Source organism: Eptesicus fuscus, chromosome 5 (assembly GCF_027574615.1).
Source record: "Eptesicus fuscus isolate TK198812 chromosome 5, DD_ASM_mEF_20220401, whole genome shotgun sequence".
NCBI lineage: Eukaryota > Metazoa > Chordata > Mammalia > Chiroptera > Vespertilionidae > Eptesicus > Eptesicus fuscus.
In genome coordinates, this window is record NC_072477.1 from 59,161,142 (window position 1) to 59,183,648 (window position 22,507).

Consider the following 22,507-nt stretch of genomic DNA (forward strand, 5'->3'; position numbering starts at 1 on the left):
TTAGCGCTGCTGCGGAGGCATTCTGGCTGAGCGGCGCTCCCCCTGTGGAAGCACACTGACCACCAGGGGGCAGATGCTCAACACAGGAGCTGTGCCTCATAGCGAGCGGTGGTTCTGATGTTCAGTCTATTTGCATATTAGCCTTTTTTTATGTAGGATACCGGCACTTTCCATCCAGGTCTCCTTCAAGTTCTTTAAATCAGCGGTTGCCAACCTTTTGGACCTCACGGACCACCAGTGGTCCATGGACCACCGGTTGGCGACCACTGCTCCAAAGGTTTCCTTAAACCAGCGGTCGCCAACCTTTCAGACATCACGGACCACCAGTGGTCCACAGACCACCGGTTGGTGACTGCCGCTTTAAATCATTAGAATTTTGGGGTAATTGATAATGCAGATCATACTTTCATGTCTTGTAAGTGTCCTGGTTAAGAGAGGCATTTCATATTAGTTGCATTGGGTCCTTAAGAGGGGGAATTTGAAATATGTCTTAAGATTCCTCAAATGCTTAATGCGTTTTAAAAATGCTTTTTAAGCCTGGCTGATATTGCTCAGTGGTTGAGCAATGACACATGAATCAAGAGTTCACCAGTTCCAGGGCACATACCCAGGTTGCAGGCTCGGTCCCCAGTAGGGAGCTTGTAGGAGGCAGCTGATTGATAGATATTTTTTCTCTCATCAGTGTTTCTGTCTCTCTAAAATAAAAAAATAAAAACATATTTAAAAAAACTGAAAATGTAGCATGAATAAAAAATATTTTAAAAATGCATTTTGAAAAAATTTTTTTCTTTTTAAAAAAATATATTTTATTGATTTTTTTACAGAGAGGAAGAGAGAGGAATAGAGAGTTAGAAATATCGATGAGAGAGAAACATCGATCAGCTGCCTCTTGCACACCCCCTACTAGGGATGTGCCCGCAACCAAAGTACATGCCCTTGACCGGAATCGAACCTGGGACCCTTGAGTCCGAAGGCCGACGCTCTATCCACTGAGCCAAACCGGTTTCGGCGAAAAATGTTTTTTTTTTCTTGCCCCTGTGACAATTGAACATTTTGTAAATTTCTTTTTTTTTTAAGTATATTTTTATTGATTTCAGAGAGGAAGAGAGGGAGAGAGAGATTGAAACATCAATGATGAGAGGATCATTGATTAGCTGCCTCCTGCATGCCCCACACTGGGGATCGACTCTGCATCCGGGCACGTGCCCTTGACCAGAATCGAACCTGGAACCCTTCCGTCCGCAGGCTGACACACTATCCACTGAGCCAAACTGGCTAGGGCTATAAATTTCTTAATAGGATAATAATAATTTGTGATTGAATGAAAATTTTATCCTCTTAAATTTATTTTCTTGGAAACAAGATTTTAAGTTTAAATATTTCTTAGGAATTCTTTTTTTAAAAAGATACTGGAAGATTCAGAGTAGTTTAATAAAAAGGTAATATTCAGTTTCTCCCAATATTGACATCTTGCAAAATTGTAGTACAGTAGCACAACCCAGATATTGACATTGATATAGTCAAGATGCAGAACAGATCCATCATGGCAAGAATCCCTCACGTTGCCCTTTTATAACCATGTTCCTTTCCTGTCCCCAACCCCATCAGCCTCTCCTTAACCCCTAGAACCACTAATATGTTTCCCCTTGCTATAATTTTGTCATTTCAAGAATGTATAAGTGAACTCATACAGTCCTTTTGGATTGGCTTTCTTTCACTTAATGATTCCCTAGAGATTTATCTAGATTGTTGGGTATATCAATAGTTCACTCCTTTTAGTGGCTTACTACTGTTTCATAGTATGGATATACCACAGTGCGAGTCACTATTTTCCCAATGAAGGACACTGGTTGTTTCCAGTTCTGGGCTATTGTTAATAAAACTGATGTAAATGTTCATTTATAGGGGACAAAAAGTAACATAACGCATTTTCCTATTTTTGTTATAATGACATTTCTCAAAAGTTTTAACCGTTCATAATAAATTATGCACTTTTATGAAAATTCATTGAGTTGTACACATTTGTATACTTTGCTGTAAGTATGATATACGTCAAAAAAATTTTACTTAAAAATAATAAGACTTGGGTTTTTTTCCCCCTCTGGGGTTTACTTAGGTTGGATTCAAATGCCGAGGACATAGTACTTCCTCAGAAAGAAGACAGAATTTGCAGAAGAGACAAGATAATAAGCAGTTAAACCCCAATCAATCTCATAGAAGTGACCCAAATTCGGAGGCTTTATATATTGAGGTATTTTTTCATACTTTGTAAACTATTATGGCAGATGTTCCCATTAAGAAAATAATTTTCTTCTATTGTAATACTTTTTATGTATTAACATGTGACTCTACTATTAGACTAAAATTACTTAGTATTGACTCATTTTTGTCTTGATTATATATAGGGTGGTGCAAAAGTAGGTTTACAGTTGTAAGTACCAAAACAGTTCATTCTTATATATTTTTTATTAATTTTTTAAAATAGATATTGAACATTTTGACAATTGAACATTTTGTAAATTTCTTTTTTTTTTAAAGTATGTTTTTATTGATTTCAGAGAGGGAGAGGGAGAGAGAAATAGAAACACCAATGATAAGAGAATCATTGATCAGCTGCCTCCTGCACGCCCCGTACTGGGGGTCGAGCCCACAACCCGTGCATGTGCCCTTGACCGGAATCAAACCTAGGACCCTTCATTCCACAGGCTCACGCTCTATCCACTGAGCCAAACGGGCTAGGGCATTTTTTTATTAATTGTTTTCCATATGAACAACTTTTGCCCCACCCTGTATAGTTAGTCTAATAGTAACTAATTTTTTTTATAAATTGTTGCAAGAGTATTCATCATTTTGAAGCAACATGTAGAGGTGGAGCATGATTTTATGTGGATTTAACCTACTATAAAACTTTCTCTGCAGTTTTTATTATTGTTCAGTCTATTTGTCAAGTTTTTCAGATTTGAATAGTTCAGTCTGATTTGTGCTGCTAGTCAGGAGTCTTGAAGAAGGAAGAGGAAAGGTTATTTTACTTTCTCTTAACAGGCAGAAAGTTTATATTCTATTGCAGTATTTCTATTATTGATTCATCTAGTTGGAGGCCTATTTGTAGGTGTAAAAGTAAGATAGTCTGAATGGTACATTAAGGTGAATAAACATACTGCTATACTTACAGAGGTTGCTTTGTAGTAGAGCAGGGGTGAGGAATCATTTTTCTGCCAAGGGCCATTTGGATATTTATAACATCATTCTGAGGCCATACAAAATTATCAACTTATTAAAAATTAGCCTGCTATACTTGGTCAAACATTTAATTAACTCACCCCTAATGCTGTGGTAGGGCCAAACCAAATGATTTCTCAGGCCTTATACAGCCCCACAGGCCAGATGTTCCTCCCCCTGAGAGAAACGTAGACATGTACCCTCCTAAATACTTGTTTGAGTGTGGTTGGAGTTGAAAGGAGAGACAAGTCTCTTTGGACTTGGGGCAGGGTAGGAATAACATTTGGTATAGATTTAAAAGAATTAGTAAGATTTGGTTGTGCTGATGGTGAACATATCAGGTTACTCATTGAGTAACTCATTGTTGTTGAGTCACAGTTTCTGTAAAATAGGTTAATAGATTGAGATTAAGCTGGAAAAGGTGCTTGAGCCCAGAGGCTAGAGACGAATATTATATTAGACTACAGGCCCGGTGCATGAAATTTGTGCATGGGTAGGGTCCCTAGGCCTGGCCAGCAATCAGGGCTGCTCTGTGGGGCAACTGGCGGGGCGATTGGGGGGCTCCCGCTGGCACCCACCTTGGCTGGCCTGGGCCCTGCGGGCTGGGGGCAGCTCCTCATTGAGCATCTGCCCCCTGGTGGTCAGTGTGCATCACAGTTCCACTGGTCGTTCCGCTGTTTGGTCAATTTGCCTATTAGGCTTTTATTATATAGGATTAGCTTAGTAATTGACCTAAAAGATTTGAGAGTACATCTCAATTATTCTTTCAAGAACAATACATGTGGCAGTTTTATTATTTGCATTTAACCGTATGATTAGTTCCAAACTTACATTTAGCTAAAGATATGATACAATTTTCTTTTTTAAAAAAATACATTTTTTATTGATTTCAAAGAGGAAGGAAGAGGGAGAGAGAGATAGAAACATCAATGATGATAGAGAATCATTGATCAGCTGCCTCCTGCACGCCCCTACCTAGGCATGTGCCCTGACCAGGAATTGACTTCCTGATTTATAGGTTGACACTCAACCACTGAGCCATACCAGCTGGGCTAGATATAATTTTCAATGTAAAGGATACTGGTTAAGAAATTATTTGAATGGGAAATTTAAATTTTTTTTTAGTTTTTAACTTTTAACTGTGATAAGTATGTGTTAATGCAGACAGGCAATATATTAATGAACTTCATATTAAGCCTTGTGATTAAATTTTTTCCAAACTATCTGAAATGTGATAAATTCCTTTTAAAATTTATTTTCTGTTACCCTATATCAGGATAGAATTATTAATAAAAACTGAATAGTAGAAATACAAAGGATGGACATGTGTGAATATGCCCCCATCCTTGAATACTTAAATTAGCTATGCTTAAGAGAAATGAGATTTCCTTTTCTTTTAAATATTCACCTAAGGATATGTTTGTTTGTTTTTATTGATTTTAGAGAGGAAGGAAGAGAGAGAAAGATTGATTGATTGTCTCCCATACCTGCCCTGGTGGGGAATCAAACCCCCAAGCTTTTGGTGTATGGGATGATGCTTCAACCAACTGAGCCACTGGCCAGGGCGAGATTTCCTTTTTAAGACTGACTTTAAATAGTTTAATATTAGTACTAAAAAAAGTTAATTTCCCCGTTTTTAATTACTCTTAAGCATTATAAATGTTTTTCTTAAAACTTTATTACTTTGAACTTAATTTATTTGAAATATGAAACTATTTCAGGATGAAGATGGATTTCGAGAAATAAATGAGAATGGAAATGCTAAAGATGAAAGTATTCAACAGAAACTTTCTTCAAAAGTAGTAAGTGACTCTTTTTAAAAAATATATAAGCAAAGCCCTGGTTGGTGTGGCTCAGTTATTTGAGCATTGTCCTGTGCACCAAAAGGTTGCCAGTTGAATTTCTGGTCAGGGCATATGCCCAGGTTTCAGGTTCAGTCCCCAGTCAGAGTGCATACGGAGGGAAGCAGCCACCGATTGATGTTTCTTTCTCACATAAATGTTTCTCTCTCTCGTTCTCTCTCTCCTTTTCCCTTCCTCTCTCTCTAAAAAAAATGCATAAAAACATTTAAAAAATATAAGCAAATTATTTGAACATCCTTTGAACTATGGCTGTGTTGAAAAGAAATATTACAGGTCAACATAGCTAGCTAGAACAAAGACACTGTCCTAAGTCATAGTTAGTTTCATTGCGGACAAGAAAATACCATTAATTAAATGACATCATACAACATACATTCCATACTGAAACTTCCCGATTGTTGCAAAACTTTACTTTGGAGTTATTTTGTTTCCAGTCTGGGGTGCAGACAAGCGTCACCATTGCATCAAGCTGTTTTTGTCTCTATTATTTCCCAGTCTAGAATGGTTCCACCATCTTACACTGTTCTTTATGACACTGAATCCTTTGAAGAGTCAAGTCCAGTTATACTGTAGAACATCCCACATTCTTTTTTTTTTTTAATGTTTTTATTGATTTTAGAGAGAGAGGGAAGGAGAGGGAGAGAGAGAAGAAAGAGAAACATCCATGTGAGAGAGAACCATCAATCAGTTGTCTCCCTTACACACCCCGATTGGGGATCGAACCCACAACCCAGGCATGTGCCCTGACTGGAATCAAACTGGCAACCTTGCAGTGCACAGGACGCGGCGCTCAACCAACTGAGCCACACTAGCCAGGGCTATGTTCCACATTGATTGTCTTTCCTTATGATTTTACATTTATGGAATCACCGACAATTGTTTTTCTCTGGTTATTATAGTTGGATGATTTACCTGAAAACTCACCAATCAATATAGTTCAGACTCCAATTCCCATTACAACTTCAGTTCCTAAACGTGCAAAAAGTCAGAAGAAGAAAGCTTTAGCAGCGGCCCTTGCCACAGCTCAAGAATATTCAGAAATTAGTATGGAGCAAAAAAAATTACAGGTATATATACATATATTCATTTTTATGAACAAATGTAATAGTTTATTTGTTAGGTTTGCAAGGATGGACAGAAGTAATGACAAATAGAATCATATTAAATTGCCACACTTTTGTATTAAAAATTAAATGTTTTTTTGTTTGCCTTGCAGGAAGCTTTATCAAAGGCAGCTGGAAAAAAGAGTAAAACACCTGTGCAGCTAGATTTGGGGGACATGTTAGCAGCTCTGGAAAAACAACAGCAAGCTATGAAAGCACGGCAAATTACTAATACCAGACCTCTGTCGTACACAGGTGATACTGTTAGTCTGAGTAATTTGCTCTTTGGCTTTGGTAATTTCTTTTGCATAGTGTTAATTTAAATTATGTGAATCTAAAAAAATCCGGAGTCTAGTCACTAGCTTTTTTCCTGCTCCCTAGTAAACCCCATCATTATACTACACTAAGTAGCTTCCCACCTAATACCTACCTTTCCTGCCCGTAAACCAGTCTGTTTTACAAGGAGCAATCTTTTTAAATATAAGCTGGATTATATCACTCCACTGCTGGGAACCCCTCAGTAGCTCATCATCTCACTTGGAGTAAAGCCAGAGGCTTAGGCCATGTCTTAGGTTATCCTGTCATTTTTCTACCCGCATCACTCTTCTCTCCTGGGAGCTTGTTCTAGTCATGTTAGCTCCCTGGCAGTTTCACAGACACACCCAGCATGCCCCCTAGCTCAGCATCTTTGTGCTTGCTGTTTCATTTTCCCAGAACTCTCTCTCCTCAGATATCAGTATAGCTTGTTCCTTCAGGTCCTTCAAGTCTGTGTTCAGATGTCAGGTGGTGTACATTTTGAACCAACCCAATTTTTTTCTTCTTTAAAGGTTGAAATAAGAATCAATAGTAATTTGGCTCTCTGTTAAATTATCCAATTTAAAACCAAGTGGGAAGCTAGAGTTTTTATTAATTTGTGTGTGTGTGAGAGAGAGAGAGAGAGAGAGAGAGAGAGAGAGAGAGAGAATGACCTGGCTTTCTACTGAAAGGGTAAATTATATTTCAGCAAATCTTGTCAAATTTAGAACTCAGCAGCTCTGTGCTTCCTCATTTCTTCTTCCTTCTTCCTTCTTCTTCTTTCTCCTTTTTCCCCATTGACCTATCCCCAGCCGTTCCTCATTTCTTTTCATAGTCTTTGTTTTAGAAGATGAATAAGATAAAGGGAGGTAAAGGAACCAATCAAAAGCACTGATGTTGAGTGGCAGAATTGAATTTTTTGTTTCTTCTGTATCTTTGTAAATGATCTAATGTTTTTAAATGAAAAAATAAGTACCAGTGTATAACTTTAATTCTCTTTGTTAAATATTTAAATTGTTAGTAACCCATCCAGTTTGAAACTGAACTATCCTATATAATAAAAGGCTAATATGCAAATAGACCAAGTGGCGGAATGACCGGCCACTATGACATGCACTGATCACCAGGGGGCAGACGCTCAACGCAGGAACTTCCCCCTGGTAGTCATTGTGCTCCTACAGGGGGAGCGCCACTCAGCCAGAAGCTGGATTCACAGCTGGCGAGTGCAGCGGCGGTGGCTGGAGCCTCTTCCCCCTCCTTGGCAGCGCTAAGGATATCCGACTTCCTGCTTAGGCCCGCTCCCCTGAGGGTATCAGTCAGGCATAAAAGAATTGAATATCCCCTGAGGGCCTCCGCACTTCAAGAGGGCGCAGGCCAGGCTCAGGGACCGCCCCCCAAGTGCACTATTTTTGTGCACAGGGCCTCTAGTGAGTAAAAATAATACTGAATGCATACTAAGCTTTAGAGTTGCATGTTGTTGAGATGGGGAGAGTGTCAGTAGCATCTCACTATGAGTAAAGGACTATAGGGAATGGAACTGAGATTTAGCTGTGCTCTGGATACAGCTAAGGAAAGATATACCAGTGGAAAGACGTTTATATTCTAATCAGGGAGAAAGACATATGTAAATAACTGATGAAAAGTAGCCTCTTAGGGAGGATACCAGCAAAGTTTTATGAACCTTTAGAAGAGAAATTTATGTCCACAGGGAGGTATGGGGAGGATATTACATTACATGACCTCATATATGATAGCATTTGGACTGGGCTTTGAAGGGGGCGTAGGAGTCTTCACCGGTGGATAGAGGTTAACCTCTAATCTCTCCCCAGTGTTTACATTGGGAAGTGTTGATTACAAAGAAATCAATTTTTTGGAAAGTCCAAACAAAGGTAGATGATGATAGAGATTTGAAAGGCTTGTAAGGAATTGATAGGTTTGTTTATTTGTTTTTTACTGGTGGAATACAGAAGCAAGTCCGAAATGACTACAAACTCTCTGGCTTTAAGGATTTTGGTGATGGTAAAAGCTGTGATGAGACCTAACAAAATAAGGATCATGAAAGAAGAATTTTGTTGGGAAGAACAGACTCTGGGTTTGTTGTATTTGAAGTGCTAGTTAGGGAGATCCTGGTGATTCCCATTTAACTTACAGTTATGTATGCATGTGCAGTTTAGGTTAGAAGTCAGGGAGTTTTAAATAGAGATGTTGTAAGCGATGGAAATACATAAGATTGTCAGGGAAAGAAAAGTTAGAAAAAAAGATCTTGAGGGATAAAGCCTCGTGGAATGCTTAGATTTAAAGGACAAAGAATAGGTTTAAGAAATAATGAGAAAATAGGAGAGTGTTGTTACAGAAGGCAGAGTTAGAATTTGGGGGGAAAAATGTGTTCTTTGGGACCAAATGCTGAAAGAAACAAAGAATGAAGACTCAAGAGAATTAGATTTGGCGGTGGCAAGATATTATATGTGATCTTGACAATAGCAGTTTCAAGAAAGTATGTAGGACAGAGACCAGATTGTAATGATTTGAGAAGTGATGATGAGAATGCAGACTATTCAGAATTTTAACAAGGAGGGGAGGAGAAGTGATGGTACCTGAGTTCGAGGGGAAGCCCGTCAAGGGAAGAGGTTTATTGATTTGCTTCCCTCCCTCCCTCCCTCCCTCCCTCCCTCCCTCCCTCCCTCCCTCCCTCCCTCCCTCCCTCCCTCCCTCCTTCCCTTTCTTCCTTCCTTCGAGGTTTGGGGGGAGTTAGGGGTTAAAGACTCGGGGAAAGGGATGGAGCAAGATTCTTGAGGAATTAATCCTGAAATGGGATTAAGAACACAGGTGATTAGTGAGCCTTGGATGGAGTAAGGGGATGTCTGCTGCCTCCTCTCAGGCTGCTTAAGTTTATATTGGATAGTATCTTCTCAGCAGTAGCAGAAAAACTTGTCTGATAAAGTGAGAGGATTGAGATTAAAGTTTAAGTCGTAAAGGATTTGGGGATAGCCACAGGAGAATGAGGGTATCAGTCAGGCATAAAAGAATTGCTGAACAGTACTGAGAATGCAGCTGGGGGAGGGAGATCCTTCTTTACTGACAGAATGAAATGAGGGCTAGACTACATAGAAGTGTGACTTGCATATATGACACAGATTTAGTGAGACTAAGGGGAGGTGCAGAGTTCTGAAATGTCAGAGGTAGAATGATTCTGTTTGGAGACCAGTTGCAGGAATTGACATGCTTGAGGGGTGCTGGAGTAGAGTAGAACTAATAACTTAAATATCCCTACTTTAGATTTGCTAAATTAGTTGACTGCACCTGCTTTGTCTTTATCTTATGGAGGTTAAAAAAATGGATAAAAGCTGTATCTGAGGGATGCTACATGGCTATGTGCTGCTCTGACAATTTGATGTCTGTTTTTCCACAAGAAGAAGATGTTCTTGTTTTTGTAGATTTTCCATTAGAAAATTTCAAACTATGTGGAGTTGGCTGTAGTAGTAAAACTAATGTTCTTGTTTGTTTTTAGTGGTCACTGCAGCTTCTTTTCACACTAAAGATTCTACTAACAGAAAACCTTTAACCAAAAGTCAGCCCTGTTTGACATCCTTTAATTCTTTGGACATTACTTCCTCTAAAGCAAAAAAAGGAAAAGAGAAGGAAATTGTAAAACTAAAACGGCCCACAGCACTTAAAAAGGTAAACCAAAATCTGAGATGTTTATTTTATAGGATAAATAAGAATTTAAATCTGTTTTGCAATCAGTAGTGTGGCATTTTAGCCAACAGGTTATTATGAAATGTTGATAGGCATCATCATAAAGGTGATGACTAGTTAATTCGAGGTTGGGGATATATCATCAGCTTCATGGCTATCTGTCTGTATTGAACAGGGCCCTGGATAGTAAATTCTATAAGATTTTTTTTTTAAAGTTAAACATTTAGCATCCCAAAACATTGGACGCTAGGAATTAGAAGTTCTGGATTCTAATACTAACTTAAGTGGTGTCATGTAGTTTTAGGCAAACCTTACCTCATCTTTATAAGTGTTAAATAATAGCACTGCTCTATTTAATTCAGTGTTGTTACTAGGAGGAGATAATCCATGTCCAAATAATTGAAAACTGCAAAATGTAAATCTGTTGTAACTTTATGACCTGGTTTCCAGACTTTTAATTTGATCCATTTTCAGGGTAACTCTAGGTGCTGCCACCCAGTATTTAAAGACTGAAGTAGATGTGGTTAGATAGTTATAGTAGGTTAGAACATAATTTCCTCCCTTTATTTTGGATCTAGTACCTCCTTTAGCTACGGTACCTGAAATTACATTTTCTTTTTTGCCAGTCAGTTTCTGTGTAGCCAACTAAACAAAAAATCCTCATGTCCATTTTTTAAGTAAGCTACTGTACCTATGTAATAGTGAAAATTTTATATTCAGTATACATACTTAAAGAGTGATCAGTAATGAAAGACTGGTAATGACTTTTAGGTTATTTTGAAAGAAAGAGAGGAAAAGAAGGGCCGTTTAACTGTGGACCACAATCTTTTGGGATCTGAGGAACCAATAGAAATGCACTTAGATTTTATTGATGATTTGCCACAGGAGATTGTTTCCCAGGAAGGTAAGATCACCCCTTTCCCCTGTCTTCTCATGGATTGGTTTAGAGCATTTTAATTGATAGGTAAGCCCATCACTAATTACCATATTATTCTCCTTTATATTTTATCTAAATTTCTTTATTTTTGAGAGTGGTTTCTTTTGAAGATGCTTCTATAGGGAGATATTTAAAAGGAGGGGAGTAGTAGTATATGGCAGGTCTTTGGCATTTTTGAGACTTAAATCCTAAGTTTATTGTAAATCCTTCATAATTATGATCTCGCCAATGTATCCTCTGTAACTGTCATAGTTCTTTTCATTTTGTCTTCTTTTATATCTGGAAAACTGTTGGCTGTCTTTCTTCATAGGACTGTTTTTAAGTGAATTGTTTTCTTGATTCTCTTTCTTGCTGTCATGAATTAATGCATATGCCACAATGAGTAGAGAATGCACAGCCTGTCATAACACACAGTCCTTTTGGTCACTAAGATTTAGTCCATGTCCATACAATAGCCAGCACATATGATTCCAGTTGGGACCTTGGCAAATCTATAGATTCCTTCTAAAATTATACTACTGTGGAAGAAAGATTTTAAGAAGAGACCTGGCAAGGTCCCTTTTTCTGCTGGTATATATTTATTCCTCAATATTTTTCACCAGTTTTAAATGTGATTTATTTATAGATTGAGTAGCAGTGTTCTAGTGTGTTTAGAAAAATGAATTTACTTCTAAGGATTATTTAGCTAGGACATATTTGGTTATGATTTCCCTTTACTCTCAAGTATCACTGCCTTTGTATTTAGGTGTATTTGTCCCATATTAAATACCTATCATGTATACTTTAGTAACTAGGGTGAGGATGAGAAGGTCAGGAAATGTAATAAAGATATATAGTGGACTGGTCTTGCTTATTGTATATGGAGATAAGCTATATGCTTAATTACTAGTTAATGGATGAATATACAAATACTAACTCTTTTCCTGGGTTTAGGTGTTTAGGAAAGAAGCAGTAACCTAAGGAGGCATTTGAGTTAGATGGCATCTAAAAATGCGGCTGCCTGTTCTGAACAGTTGATTGAATGTCGTCCCGTGCACCAAAAGGTTGCCGGTTCAATTCCTGGTCAATGCACATGCCCAGGTTGTGGGCTCATTCCCAGTTAGGGGGCATGCAGGAGGCAGCCGGTAGATGTTTCTATTTTATATTGATGTTTCTCTCTCTCCCTTTCTCTCTAAAAACCAATAAAAAATATTTTAAAAAATAAATAAAAATGTGGCTGCCTGAGCACAGACAAAAAGACCAAATGAGAGAGAATCTAGGGTGGTGCCCGAGAATCAGGAGTGGTGTGGAGAGAATGAGTGAAGTAGAATCATCATTGGCAGCAGTGATGTCAATTTGTACAGTTTTTAAAATGATTTCTAAGAAATAGGAAGGAAAATAGAGATGAAGTACATGAGTAATATGATCTTCTGGTACAGAAGTTAATACCTTTACATGTTTTAGGTCATTTGGTCTTCTCTCATCTCTCCGGAGGAGACCTATGGGCCATGCTTGAATTTTTTTTGGGGGGGCGAGAGGGGTAGTATATTTTGAGAGATAGTAGGAAGATTTCATTTTTGTATGTATGAGAAATGTTTATTTGTGATATGAACAGTGTCCAACTTGTTAGCTTCTGGAGAATTTGGAAGTGATGCAAAAGACAACTGCCATTCTACATTATATTGATGGTATTGATTTTAATAGAGCTGAATTTTCAGCATTTGAAGTTTCTAAATTCTTTATTCTCACCCCACATTTCTGCAGATACTGGTCTGAGCATGCCCAGTGATACTTCACTCTCTCCAGCAAGTCAGAACTCTCCGTACTGTATGACACCTGTGTCACAAGGCTCTCCAGCTAGTTCGGGGATAGGCAGTCCAATGGCGTCTTCAACAATAACCAAAATCCACAGCAAAAGATTTAGAGAGTAAGTTTTTTTTTTTTCTTTAAATATATTTTATTGACTTTTTACAGAGAGGAAAGGAGAGGGATAGATAGTTAGAAACATCAATGAGAGAGAAACATCAATCAGCTGCCTCCTGCACATCTCCTACTGGGGATGTGCCCGCAACCAAGGTACATGCCCTTGGCTGGAATCGAACCTGGGACCTTTCAGTCCACATAAAGGTCATAACACACAGTCCAGTTGGTCACTAAGATTTAGTGACGCTCTATCCACTGAGCTAAACCAGTTAGGGCTAGAGAGTAAGTTTTAGTCTCATTACTGAGTTTGAATAGTTTATGTACCTTGATTGTAGTTCTGAATATGGTATTGTCATTATTACTTGGTGGGTTGAGCAGATAAAACACTAAAGATCTTTAAGTTGTTTCAGATTTAAAAGCTCGTTTTGTTATATTTTAAGCATTTGCCTTCCATCAGCTATAAGTGTTCATGTGAAAGTGAGTTGGCTGTAAATATATTATTTTTATATTAGATAATGTTTATATCCTGGAAATTTGGTCTGTTACATCGTTATATATAAAATGCTGTGCACTATTAGGTTTCCCACTCCAAGTGCTTTTGCTTTTTAATTTATATTATTGATCTTCAAAAATACCTCCCTAACCAATTAATCCCAAGATTCGAAGACCCTATTACATTATGTGAACCTACTACATAAAGCTATTTATTTTGAGCAAATATTTCTAAGTTTTAAATTGGCTATTTGTGAATAACCTTGAACTAACAGTTACTGCTGTGAAGGATTTTAGAATTTTAACATTCTAAAATGGGGCATGCAAGAGGCAGCCGGTAGATGAATTAATTTTTTGCATTTGTGCAGATGAATTAATTTTACCTTTAAAAATGACAATGAACAAGTCCCAGGGTGAAATAAAATTTGTGTGAATCCAAACCACATTGGTTTGTTCTGTTCCTTTTCTTTGTACTGTTCTTTTGAGCGAGTACTTCTTGTCTAGATTTGGGGAGTTAATTTAATGTTAAATAACAGATGTGAAGCAAAGGAAACTCTCGGCACATAAAATGCTATATACATACAAAATAAACAGCTTAAAGAAAAACAGAATGAAGAAAATTGCATTGTTGATGTTCTGTTCTTTAATTTTGCATACTTTAAGATAGTTGATCTTTCCTCAGTCTGTCCAGTTTTATCTTCCCTTCTGAAGAATGTCATACTTGTACTTACTTAAACATTTTTCACATAAACATTAAAAAAAATTCCCAAAGCAGAATTCATTTATTTATATTTTTACTGAAAAAGGGCAGGCATAGATTTTTCCACTCTATAATGTAATAAGAAATAGAAATTTGCTTATTGAAGAGATTAGGGATTAGAACTTGAAAAGTACAGTATATTAAGAGGAAATAATTCCTAAAATTAAGTACTATAGTGGCCTCACACTTATTTCCTTTATTATTATTATTATTATTATAATTATTATTATTATTTTGTATTGTTACCATATATAGTACAAAGAACCTCATTCAGTTGCTTTGATGTTTTGGTTTGATGTTTTGATTTGATGTTTTGGTTTGAATTTAATTACTGAGTTATCCTCCATAGCCGTAGTTTTTGGAGTTAGAAGGACCATTGAAGTCATCTTAGTGTTAACTCTGTAATTTTATGGTTGAGGGAAAACAATGCCTAGATATTGTGACTTATCCAAGAGTAGAGGATGAATTATTGGTATTAGGACATTCAGTAAGCATCTACAGTTATATTTCTTTCCTATTTACTAGAAGCATCTTTAATATTGGAATGAAGTAACCTTCTATCTCCTTACCAAAAACATACTTCTTTTTTATCTAATCAGCAGGCTAACATTTTATTGATATCCTCAGGAATTTAGTATTGGGAATTTGGATAGTACCTCCTTGAGGTTGATCTATCCTTTACGTAAAAGCCAATCTCGTGTAATTCAGGAAAACTCTTCTGTTTTTCTAATTGACTGAAGGAATAAGATACTTTAAAGATTTAATTTTTTTATGAAAACCTCTTACTTGATCTGTTTCTTTCCTAAAGTAATTTTATAGTTACAGAAAAATAAATGAGGACAAACTTACTTATTTTTGGTTTCCTTTATAGGTATTGTAATCAGGTTCTTTGTAAAGAGATTGATGAATGTGTGACTCTTCTTCTTCAAGAGCTTGTCAGTTTCCAGGAACGAATCTATCAAAAGGATCCTGTAAGAGCAAAAGCGAGGAGACGGCTGGTTATGGGTCTGAGGGAGGTTACCAAACATATGAAGTTAAACAAGATCAAGTGTGTTATAATTTCTCCAAACTGTGAAAAAATCCAGTCGAAAGGTATGAACATTTTACTTTTGAAGTATTTTAATATTTATTTAATGTAATTGTAGGATGTAAAGTGAATTTTAAAGTGGAAGTCATATGACTTAGCAGAGTTTAGGTATGAAGCATAATATTGAATATGAGGAAAGAAAATATCTTTCAGTACCTGAAATTAAGTAGTAAAATTAAGATTGAATTGTAAAGAAAATCCCCATCTATGGACTACTAGTGAAGGCTTTAATTTGGGCCATCCAAGTGTGCCCTCTGTTGTAATCAGAGTGGGGACTAGTAAGAGTACATTTCTTTACCACTGCAAATATATTCTACTTTTTTACCTTTTTACATTACCTTTCATTGATGGCCCTTTTGTCTTGCTTATGATGGAGATTTGCCCCTTAGAAACCAGAAGTTAATACAGAGGTTCTTGGGTGAGCTGGCACACAAGTATTCTGTACTATGTCATGTACCCTTATTTGTACTTTTTCATGAAGTAGCCACTTTGGGTGATTGGAGTAGACAGATGCATCAAGTAGCAGTATTAGGCATGTTCTGCATAGGGGACAAATTCCAATAAAGTAGACATGTGATATTACATGTGATAGGTTGCTGTTTGAGCTGAGAGATTGAATAAAAGAATCAACCACTATTAACAATTTTAAACAAATGTTTATTGTATAGAAATTTGACTCATGATATGCTGATTCCTATGGATACTAGGGAATTTGGAATTTTAATTGGGGAGAAAGAAAATATGTAAATATATCCATAAATAGAACAAATTCAAATAGGGAAAATGTGTGGATAGCATAAGTGCCACAGGCCTTCATAGAGTTCTTTGCTGCTGTGTTTTATGCGTTAGTGTTGGGTGCTAAAATAGCTCTATTTAGAAAATAATTAATCTAAAACCTGTGGATGTGTTGACTTTCTCAGGTGGCCTGGATGAGGCTCTCTATAATGTTATAGCCATGGCCCGGGAACAAGAAATTCCTTTTGTGTTTGCCCTTGGAAGAAAAGCTCTGGGACGCTGTGTGAACAAGCTGGTTCCTGTCAGTGTAGTGGGAATCTTCAACTACTTTGGTGCTGAGGTAAGACTTTGGAAGACACACCCTCTTTCACTCGCCCTGCCCAGCCCCCAAATAGTACGTTTTCTGTTGACACATGCCATTGTTATGTTTAAGCATTTGGAGAAGTGAGATGATAACTCTCCAAGAATGAGTGGAACATTCTTGAGTGTTACATTTCCTTTTTTAGTGTTGAAACTCTTGCATAAGTTAATCCTACAGCATTTTTTGAAAAGATTTTTAGCTCCTATTTCTGCTGCAGTGTTTTTTTCTTCTAGGTTCAACTATGTAATACTTGATCATTTATTTAACTGCTGGGTAAAGATTATCCAATATTATACTATGTAAAATAATAAAATAATTTTCTTCAACATATATATGTTGGGTATATTTTGTGCTGCTACTCAGAGTAGAGAGAAAAGAATCCTTTAATCAGAGAGGATGTTACTTTAGAAAATGAAATTTCTAAACCAGTTGTCAGAATAATTCTGTAACTCTGATACCTTCATCTTCCTCTTGAAGTCAGCTAATACAAAGCTTAACCCACTGGAGCTGATAACAGAAAGTCTGTTTAGAGTAATGCTTATTAATATACAACGTTTTAAGAATGTTTTATGAAGTTGATTCTAAAGTATTTTGCGACACCACCCATACACCATTTTCCCTCTTCCTGACTATATTTATATATTTAAATGTCTCCTTTCCTATCCAGTCACCATGTTTGCATACCCCCATTTACCCATTCATTCAGTTTCTCTCCCATCACCTGTCTACCCACCTACTCTCTCTGATTATGTAATAAATATTGTGCTCCTAAAAGCAAGTAGCCCTTGCTTTTCTCAGTTACAGATATCACACTGCCTTGCTCTAGTTTATGTGTTTTTTCCTCCTTAACTGTGAATTCCTTGAGGACAGGCTTCTTATCTAGGCATCCCTGGCACCTTTCACATTACCTGAGCATGAGTAGGCAATAAATACTTGTTTAAAAATTGTGTGGTAAAAGTATATCTGCCTGCTATGTTAAATGATATGTGAACGTTTAGGTAATAAATGGAAAAGAAGGGTCATATATAAAGCCACCTGATAAAAATATACTGGGATCAAGGTCAGGAAAAGTTTACATGTTTATCTCTAACTAGATGCCCGGTGCACGAAATTCGTGCACAGAGGGGGGTTGTCCCTCAGCCCAGCCTGTACCCTCTCCAATATGGGACCCCTTTAGGGATGTCCGACTGCCTGGGCAGTCGGACATCCCTCTCACAATCCAGGACTGCTGGCTCCCAACTGCTTGCCTGCCTGCCTTCCTGATTGCCCCTAACCGCTTCTGCCTGCCAGCCTGATCACCCCCTAACCACCCTGCTGCCAGCCTGTTTGCCCCCAACTTCCCTCCTCTGCCGGCCTGGTCACCCCTAACTGCCCTCTCCTGCAGGGTTGATCACCTCCAACTGCCCTCCCTTGCAGGCCTGGTCCTTCTCAACTGCCCTCCCTTGCAGGCCAGGTGCCTCCCAACTGCCCTCTCCTGCTGGCCATCTTGTGGTGGCCATCTTGTGTCCACATGGGGGCAGGATCTTTGACCACTTGGGGCAGCTATATTGTGTGTTGCAGTGATGATCAATCTGTATATTACTCTTTTATTAGATAGGATAGAGGCCTGGTACAGGGGTGGGGGCCAGCTGGTTTGCCCTGAAGGGTGTCCCGGATCAGGTGGGGGTTCCCTTGGGGCGTGGGGCGGCCTGAGAGAGGGGCTTGTGGTGGTTTGCAGGCCGGCCACACCCCTGACAACCCAAGCGGAGGCCCTGGTATCTGGAATTTATTTTTCTTCTACAATTGAAACTTTGTAGCCTGGAGCGGAGCCAAGCCTGGGGCTCCCTCCGAGGCTGGCAGCCATTTCTGTTGGGGTTATAATTGAAACTTTGTTGCCTTAAGCGGGTGGGCCCGACCAGGGTGTTCGGAAAGCTTTGCTTCCCCTGTTGCCGGCGGCAACCCTGGCCTGCTCTCTCAAGCTCCAATCTGCCGCCATTTGTTTGAATTTATTTACCTTCTATAATTGAAACTTTGTAGCTTGAGTGGATGCTTAGGCCTGGCAAGGGCAGACAGAAAGCTTGGCTTCCTCTGTTACCTAGGAAACCTTGCTCTCTGTGGCTGTAGCCATCTTGGTTTGGATTAATTTGCATGCTCGCTCTGATTGGCTTGTGAGCATGGCTTGTGGGCGTGGCTTGTGGGTGTGTCGGAGGTATGGTCAATTTGCATATTTGTCTATTATTAGGTAGGATTATATTGTCTTCTTACTGAATTATATATATAAGGTTATTTGTATAGTTTTATATTACAAAATGCTTGCCAGTTTTGTTTGTACATTGGTTTACTTGCCATCAGCTGTTTTGAGGTAGGTAACTTATTGTTTAAACCAAGATACATTGTTAAAATGGAGGTAAAGGAAATACTGATATATTATCCATTCACAGTAATGTAGTACACTGAAGTTATTCTTTTTTTTTTTTAATAAAGATCTTTTTTTTAGAATATATTTTATTGATTTTTTACAGAGAGGAAGAGAGAGGGATAGAGAGTTAGAAACATCGATGAGAGAGAATCATCGATCAGCTGCCTCTTGCACACCCCCTACTAGGGATGTGCCCGCAACCAAGGTACATGCCCTTGACCGGAATCGAACCTGGGACCTTTCAGTCCGCAGGCCGACGCTCTATCCACTGAGCCAAACCGGTTTTGGCATGAAGTTATTCTTACCATCTGATAAAACTAACCTTTGAATTAAGCTTCATGTCCTTACACTGACATTCAAGGCCTTTATTCCCTGATAGCTTCTCTCTTCAATTTTATTTTCTTTTATTTCCAACAATTTTTATGTTTTATTTATATTTAAAACCAGTGTTAATCTCAAAATCACATATCCATGTGCCTATTTTCTTTTTGGTGGCTTCATTTAAATGCATGATTTGTTAAACATTGTAAACAAATATTTATGAAGTCTGTTGCATGTAACACGTAAAGGCTGTTTTTAACAATAGATCCTCCCTCCTTTTATAGAATAAACTAGAGGCCCAGTGCACGAATTTGTACACAGGTGGGGTCCGGCCGGCCCGCCCTGATTGGGGCCTGATCAGGGCCGGGCCAGCTGGGGGAAGGGGCCACGGGATTGGCCAGCGGGCCCTGCCCCGATTTGGGTGAGGGGTGGTATTGGGGGTGGGGTCAACCATGGGGAGGGGCGGTGAGCCATGGCCACGCCCCCAAATGGGGTGGGGGTTGCTGATTTGGGGCCAGTGGCCTGGGGGAGGGGCCATGGGTGGTTGGCCGGCTGGGGTGGGGGAGCCGATCTGGGGTGGGGCTGAGCAGGGGGAGGGGCTGCAGGAGATTGGCTGGCTGGCCCGCCCACTATTGGGGTCAGGAGGCTATCAGGGGCGGGGCTGGCCAGGGGGAGGAACTGCAGCCTGATCAGGGTGGTGGGGGCCCATCGGGGGCGTGGCCAGTGGGGGGGAGGCGCTGCAGGAGGTTGCCTGGCCAGCCCCACCTCCTGTTGGGGTGGGGGGTTGTGATCAGGGGCGGGCCGGCAGGGGAGGGGCTGTGGGCTAATCGGGGGTGGGGCTGGCCAGGGGGAAGGGAGAGGGCATTTAGCTAGTGGCCTCGCTCTTTTTTTTTTTTTTTTTTTTTTGGCAACTTCACGACTTTTATTTGTGGTGCCTTCTATGTCTCGAAAATACCTTCTCCCCCTGCCCCGGACAGTGTTGGGAAGGGGGCAGCAAAAAATAGGAGACATTCCTCCCTATTGCACATGGACCCTATATACAGGCCCACCCAGCCCAGGCCGGCGGGATGCTTGGCACATTCTCGGATCCCTGCTCAGGGGCGGGAGGGGTGACTGGTGGCAGCACATGTGAGAGGAGACCTCCGGGTAGCCACTCTGGTTCTGGCACTTCCTGGTCCTAGCACTTCCTGGTCCTGACACTTCCTGGTCCTCGTTTCCTTCCTGGTCCTGTCTGCAGCCCTGGTCCCCCTACCTGGCTCAGCCTCCTGTCTCCATCTTGGCCTCAGATGGCTTGGCTCCTGGGGGCTCTGTCCTCCCCTCCCAACCTGGAGGTCCTGAGGGGAGGTTATGGTTTCTCAGAGACTCCCCGGCAGCCCTGTCACTCGTGTTCACACAGGGGAAGGGGTTCATGTGGCAGAAGCAGCTGTATAAATGCGGGTGCAGGGACAAGTCCTCCGAGGTCACTTGGACAGTTTGCTGATGACGCGGATCAGGGCCGCGTTCTCGTCCTTTGAGGCACTGGTTGTCAGCCCAGAGATTGGACAGGCCCTTCAGCTCCTCTTTCAGCTCAGCGGCCTTGTGCTCCAGGGCCCTGCGCTCAAATCTCTCCAGCTCCAGGGGTCCCGCCTCTCTGCAAAGTGCTCCTGCCTCTGTGTGCGCGCTCCAGCTCCACCTTGAGCTGTGCCACCCAGCAGCATGGTCTCGGTCAGGGCCTCACGAAGTCTCTTGTTCTCAATGCGCAGCTCTGCTTAGAGCTTCCTGAAGCCTTCCTCGGGCTCTTCTGATTCGGGCTGGGGTTCTGGGTTGAGGGCCCGCTGCCTCTGGGAGGAAGGGCAGGATTCTGGGCTGATGTCTGCTGGCTTCACTCCTCCCCCCTCCGCAGGCTCTCTCCTCTCCTTGCCAACTCTGCGGTGCTCCCTGGAGGCCTGTGGTCCCTGTCCCTGACCTCTTCTCTCTGGGCAGGGCCATCAGAATTCTCAACCCCAGGGACTCGGGCTGCCAGGAAGGCCCCACTCTTGATCAGGATGGGAGAGTCCGATCAGGGGCAGGCCAGCAGAGGGGAGGAGCCGGGAGGAGCCCCACCCCCTGATCGGGCAGTTCGCTGGCCACAGTGGGCATCATAGCAGCCAGTCGTTTGGTCATCACAGTCATCACGGACACTGGTGTTTTATATATATAGATAAACCCTGAATATATTTTTCATGTTATTAGTAATTAGTACCCACCCTCAAAAAATCAATATAACCCTAGCTGGTTTTGCCCAGTGGATAGAGCATCGGCCTGTGGACCGAAGGGTCCCAGGTTTAATTCTGGTCAAGGGCGCATTCTTGGGTTACAGGCTCGATCCCCAGTAGGGGACATGCAGAAGGCAGCCGATCAGTGATTCTCATCATTTATGTTTCTACCTCTCTTTCCCTTCCTCTCTGAAATCAATAAAAATATTTTTTAAAATTAAAAAAAAAAACAAATAAATACAAAAAACACCCTCCATGATCTGGTCTCTTGTCTTAAAAAAAAAAAATCAACACAGTTAGCAGCAGCGTTTGTTGTACCTGCTACTTTAAACAGTTTAAACATCAGCTGGGTGAAACATGCCACTTATGTTTATCTTGCACATGTTTAATTTTTAAAGATACATTATTTCATAACAATATGATGCTTCTTGCTATATGTTTTCTTTCATTTTGTTATTGTTTATACTAAAATGATAATAACTTAGAAGAAAAAAATTATGCTATGTGGGGGGGGTGTCTTGTGATACTAAATCAAGACATTAAACAGAGTAGAAGCTTATTGAATTATGATGTTAAGAACTACTAAAAGTAATTGTTTGTCTCTCTGGTAGCTGTGGAAACTTCATTTTTCTTTTGGACATCATTAGACTTCATGATTGTTGAAGTACTACTTTAACCCTTTGCACTCGCTTGCTTTTTTCTCGATTCCTTTATTCTACTCGGGATTTAATTTTTTAAATACCTCAGATTTTACAAAGTGCGGCAGTAGAATAAAAAACTGGAGTTTCTTTTCATACAAACTTATTTATTTGGATTTTTTTATATTTCAAATTATTGATACATTCAATACAATTCAACATACGAGCTGCTACCGATGCTAACCATGTCGAGTCACACTCAACATCCGAGTGCAAAAGATTAATGCTTATGTGAATTTTGCCATTTTTTTTAACATGAGCATGCTCTGTCACCTACCGTTTCACTTTAATTATTAATTCCATTCATGTTCTTTTCTGTTTCACTGACAAGAGTACTTCTGGCTATTAAGCTCCACATTCTATTTTCAGGCATATATATATCCTATCTAATAAAAGAGTAATATGCAA

At 39.8% G+C, this 22,507-nt stretch overlaps 1 protein-coding gene across 1 annotated transcript in view; it reads left to right on the forward strand.

The window, feature by feature from the left end:
• Positions 1-22,507, forward strand: part of SECISBP2L (SECIS binding protein 2 like) — a 65,936-nt gene that overhangs the window by 25,045 nt on the left and 18,384 nt on the right. Inside the window, exons 8-16 of the mRNA XM_008143122.3 lie at positions 2,117-2,251; positions 4,941-5,021; positions 5,981-6,148; positions 6,298-6,439; positions 9,987-10,156; positions 10,946-11,078; positions 12,855-13,017; positions 15,137-15,357; positions 16,273-16,427. Of these exons, the coding sequence (XP_008141344.2) occupies positions 2,117-2,251; positions 4,941-5,021; positions 5,981-6,148; positions 6,298-6,439; positions 9,987-10,156; positions 10,946-11,078; positions 12,855-13,017; positions 15,137-15,357; positions 16,273-16,427 (1,368 nt within the window). The remainder of the gene's footprint in view (positions 1-2,116; positions 2,252-4,940; positions 5,022-5,980; positions 6,149-6,297; positions 6,440-9,986; positions 10,157-10,945; positions 11,079-12,854; positions 13,018-15,136; positions 15,358-16,272; positions 16,428-22,507) is intronic.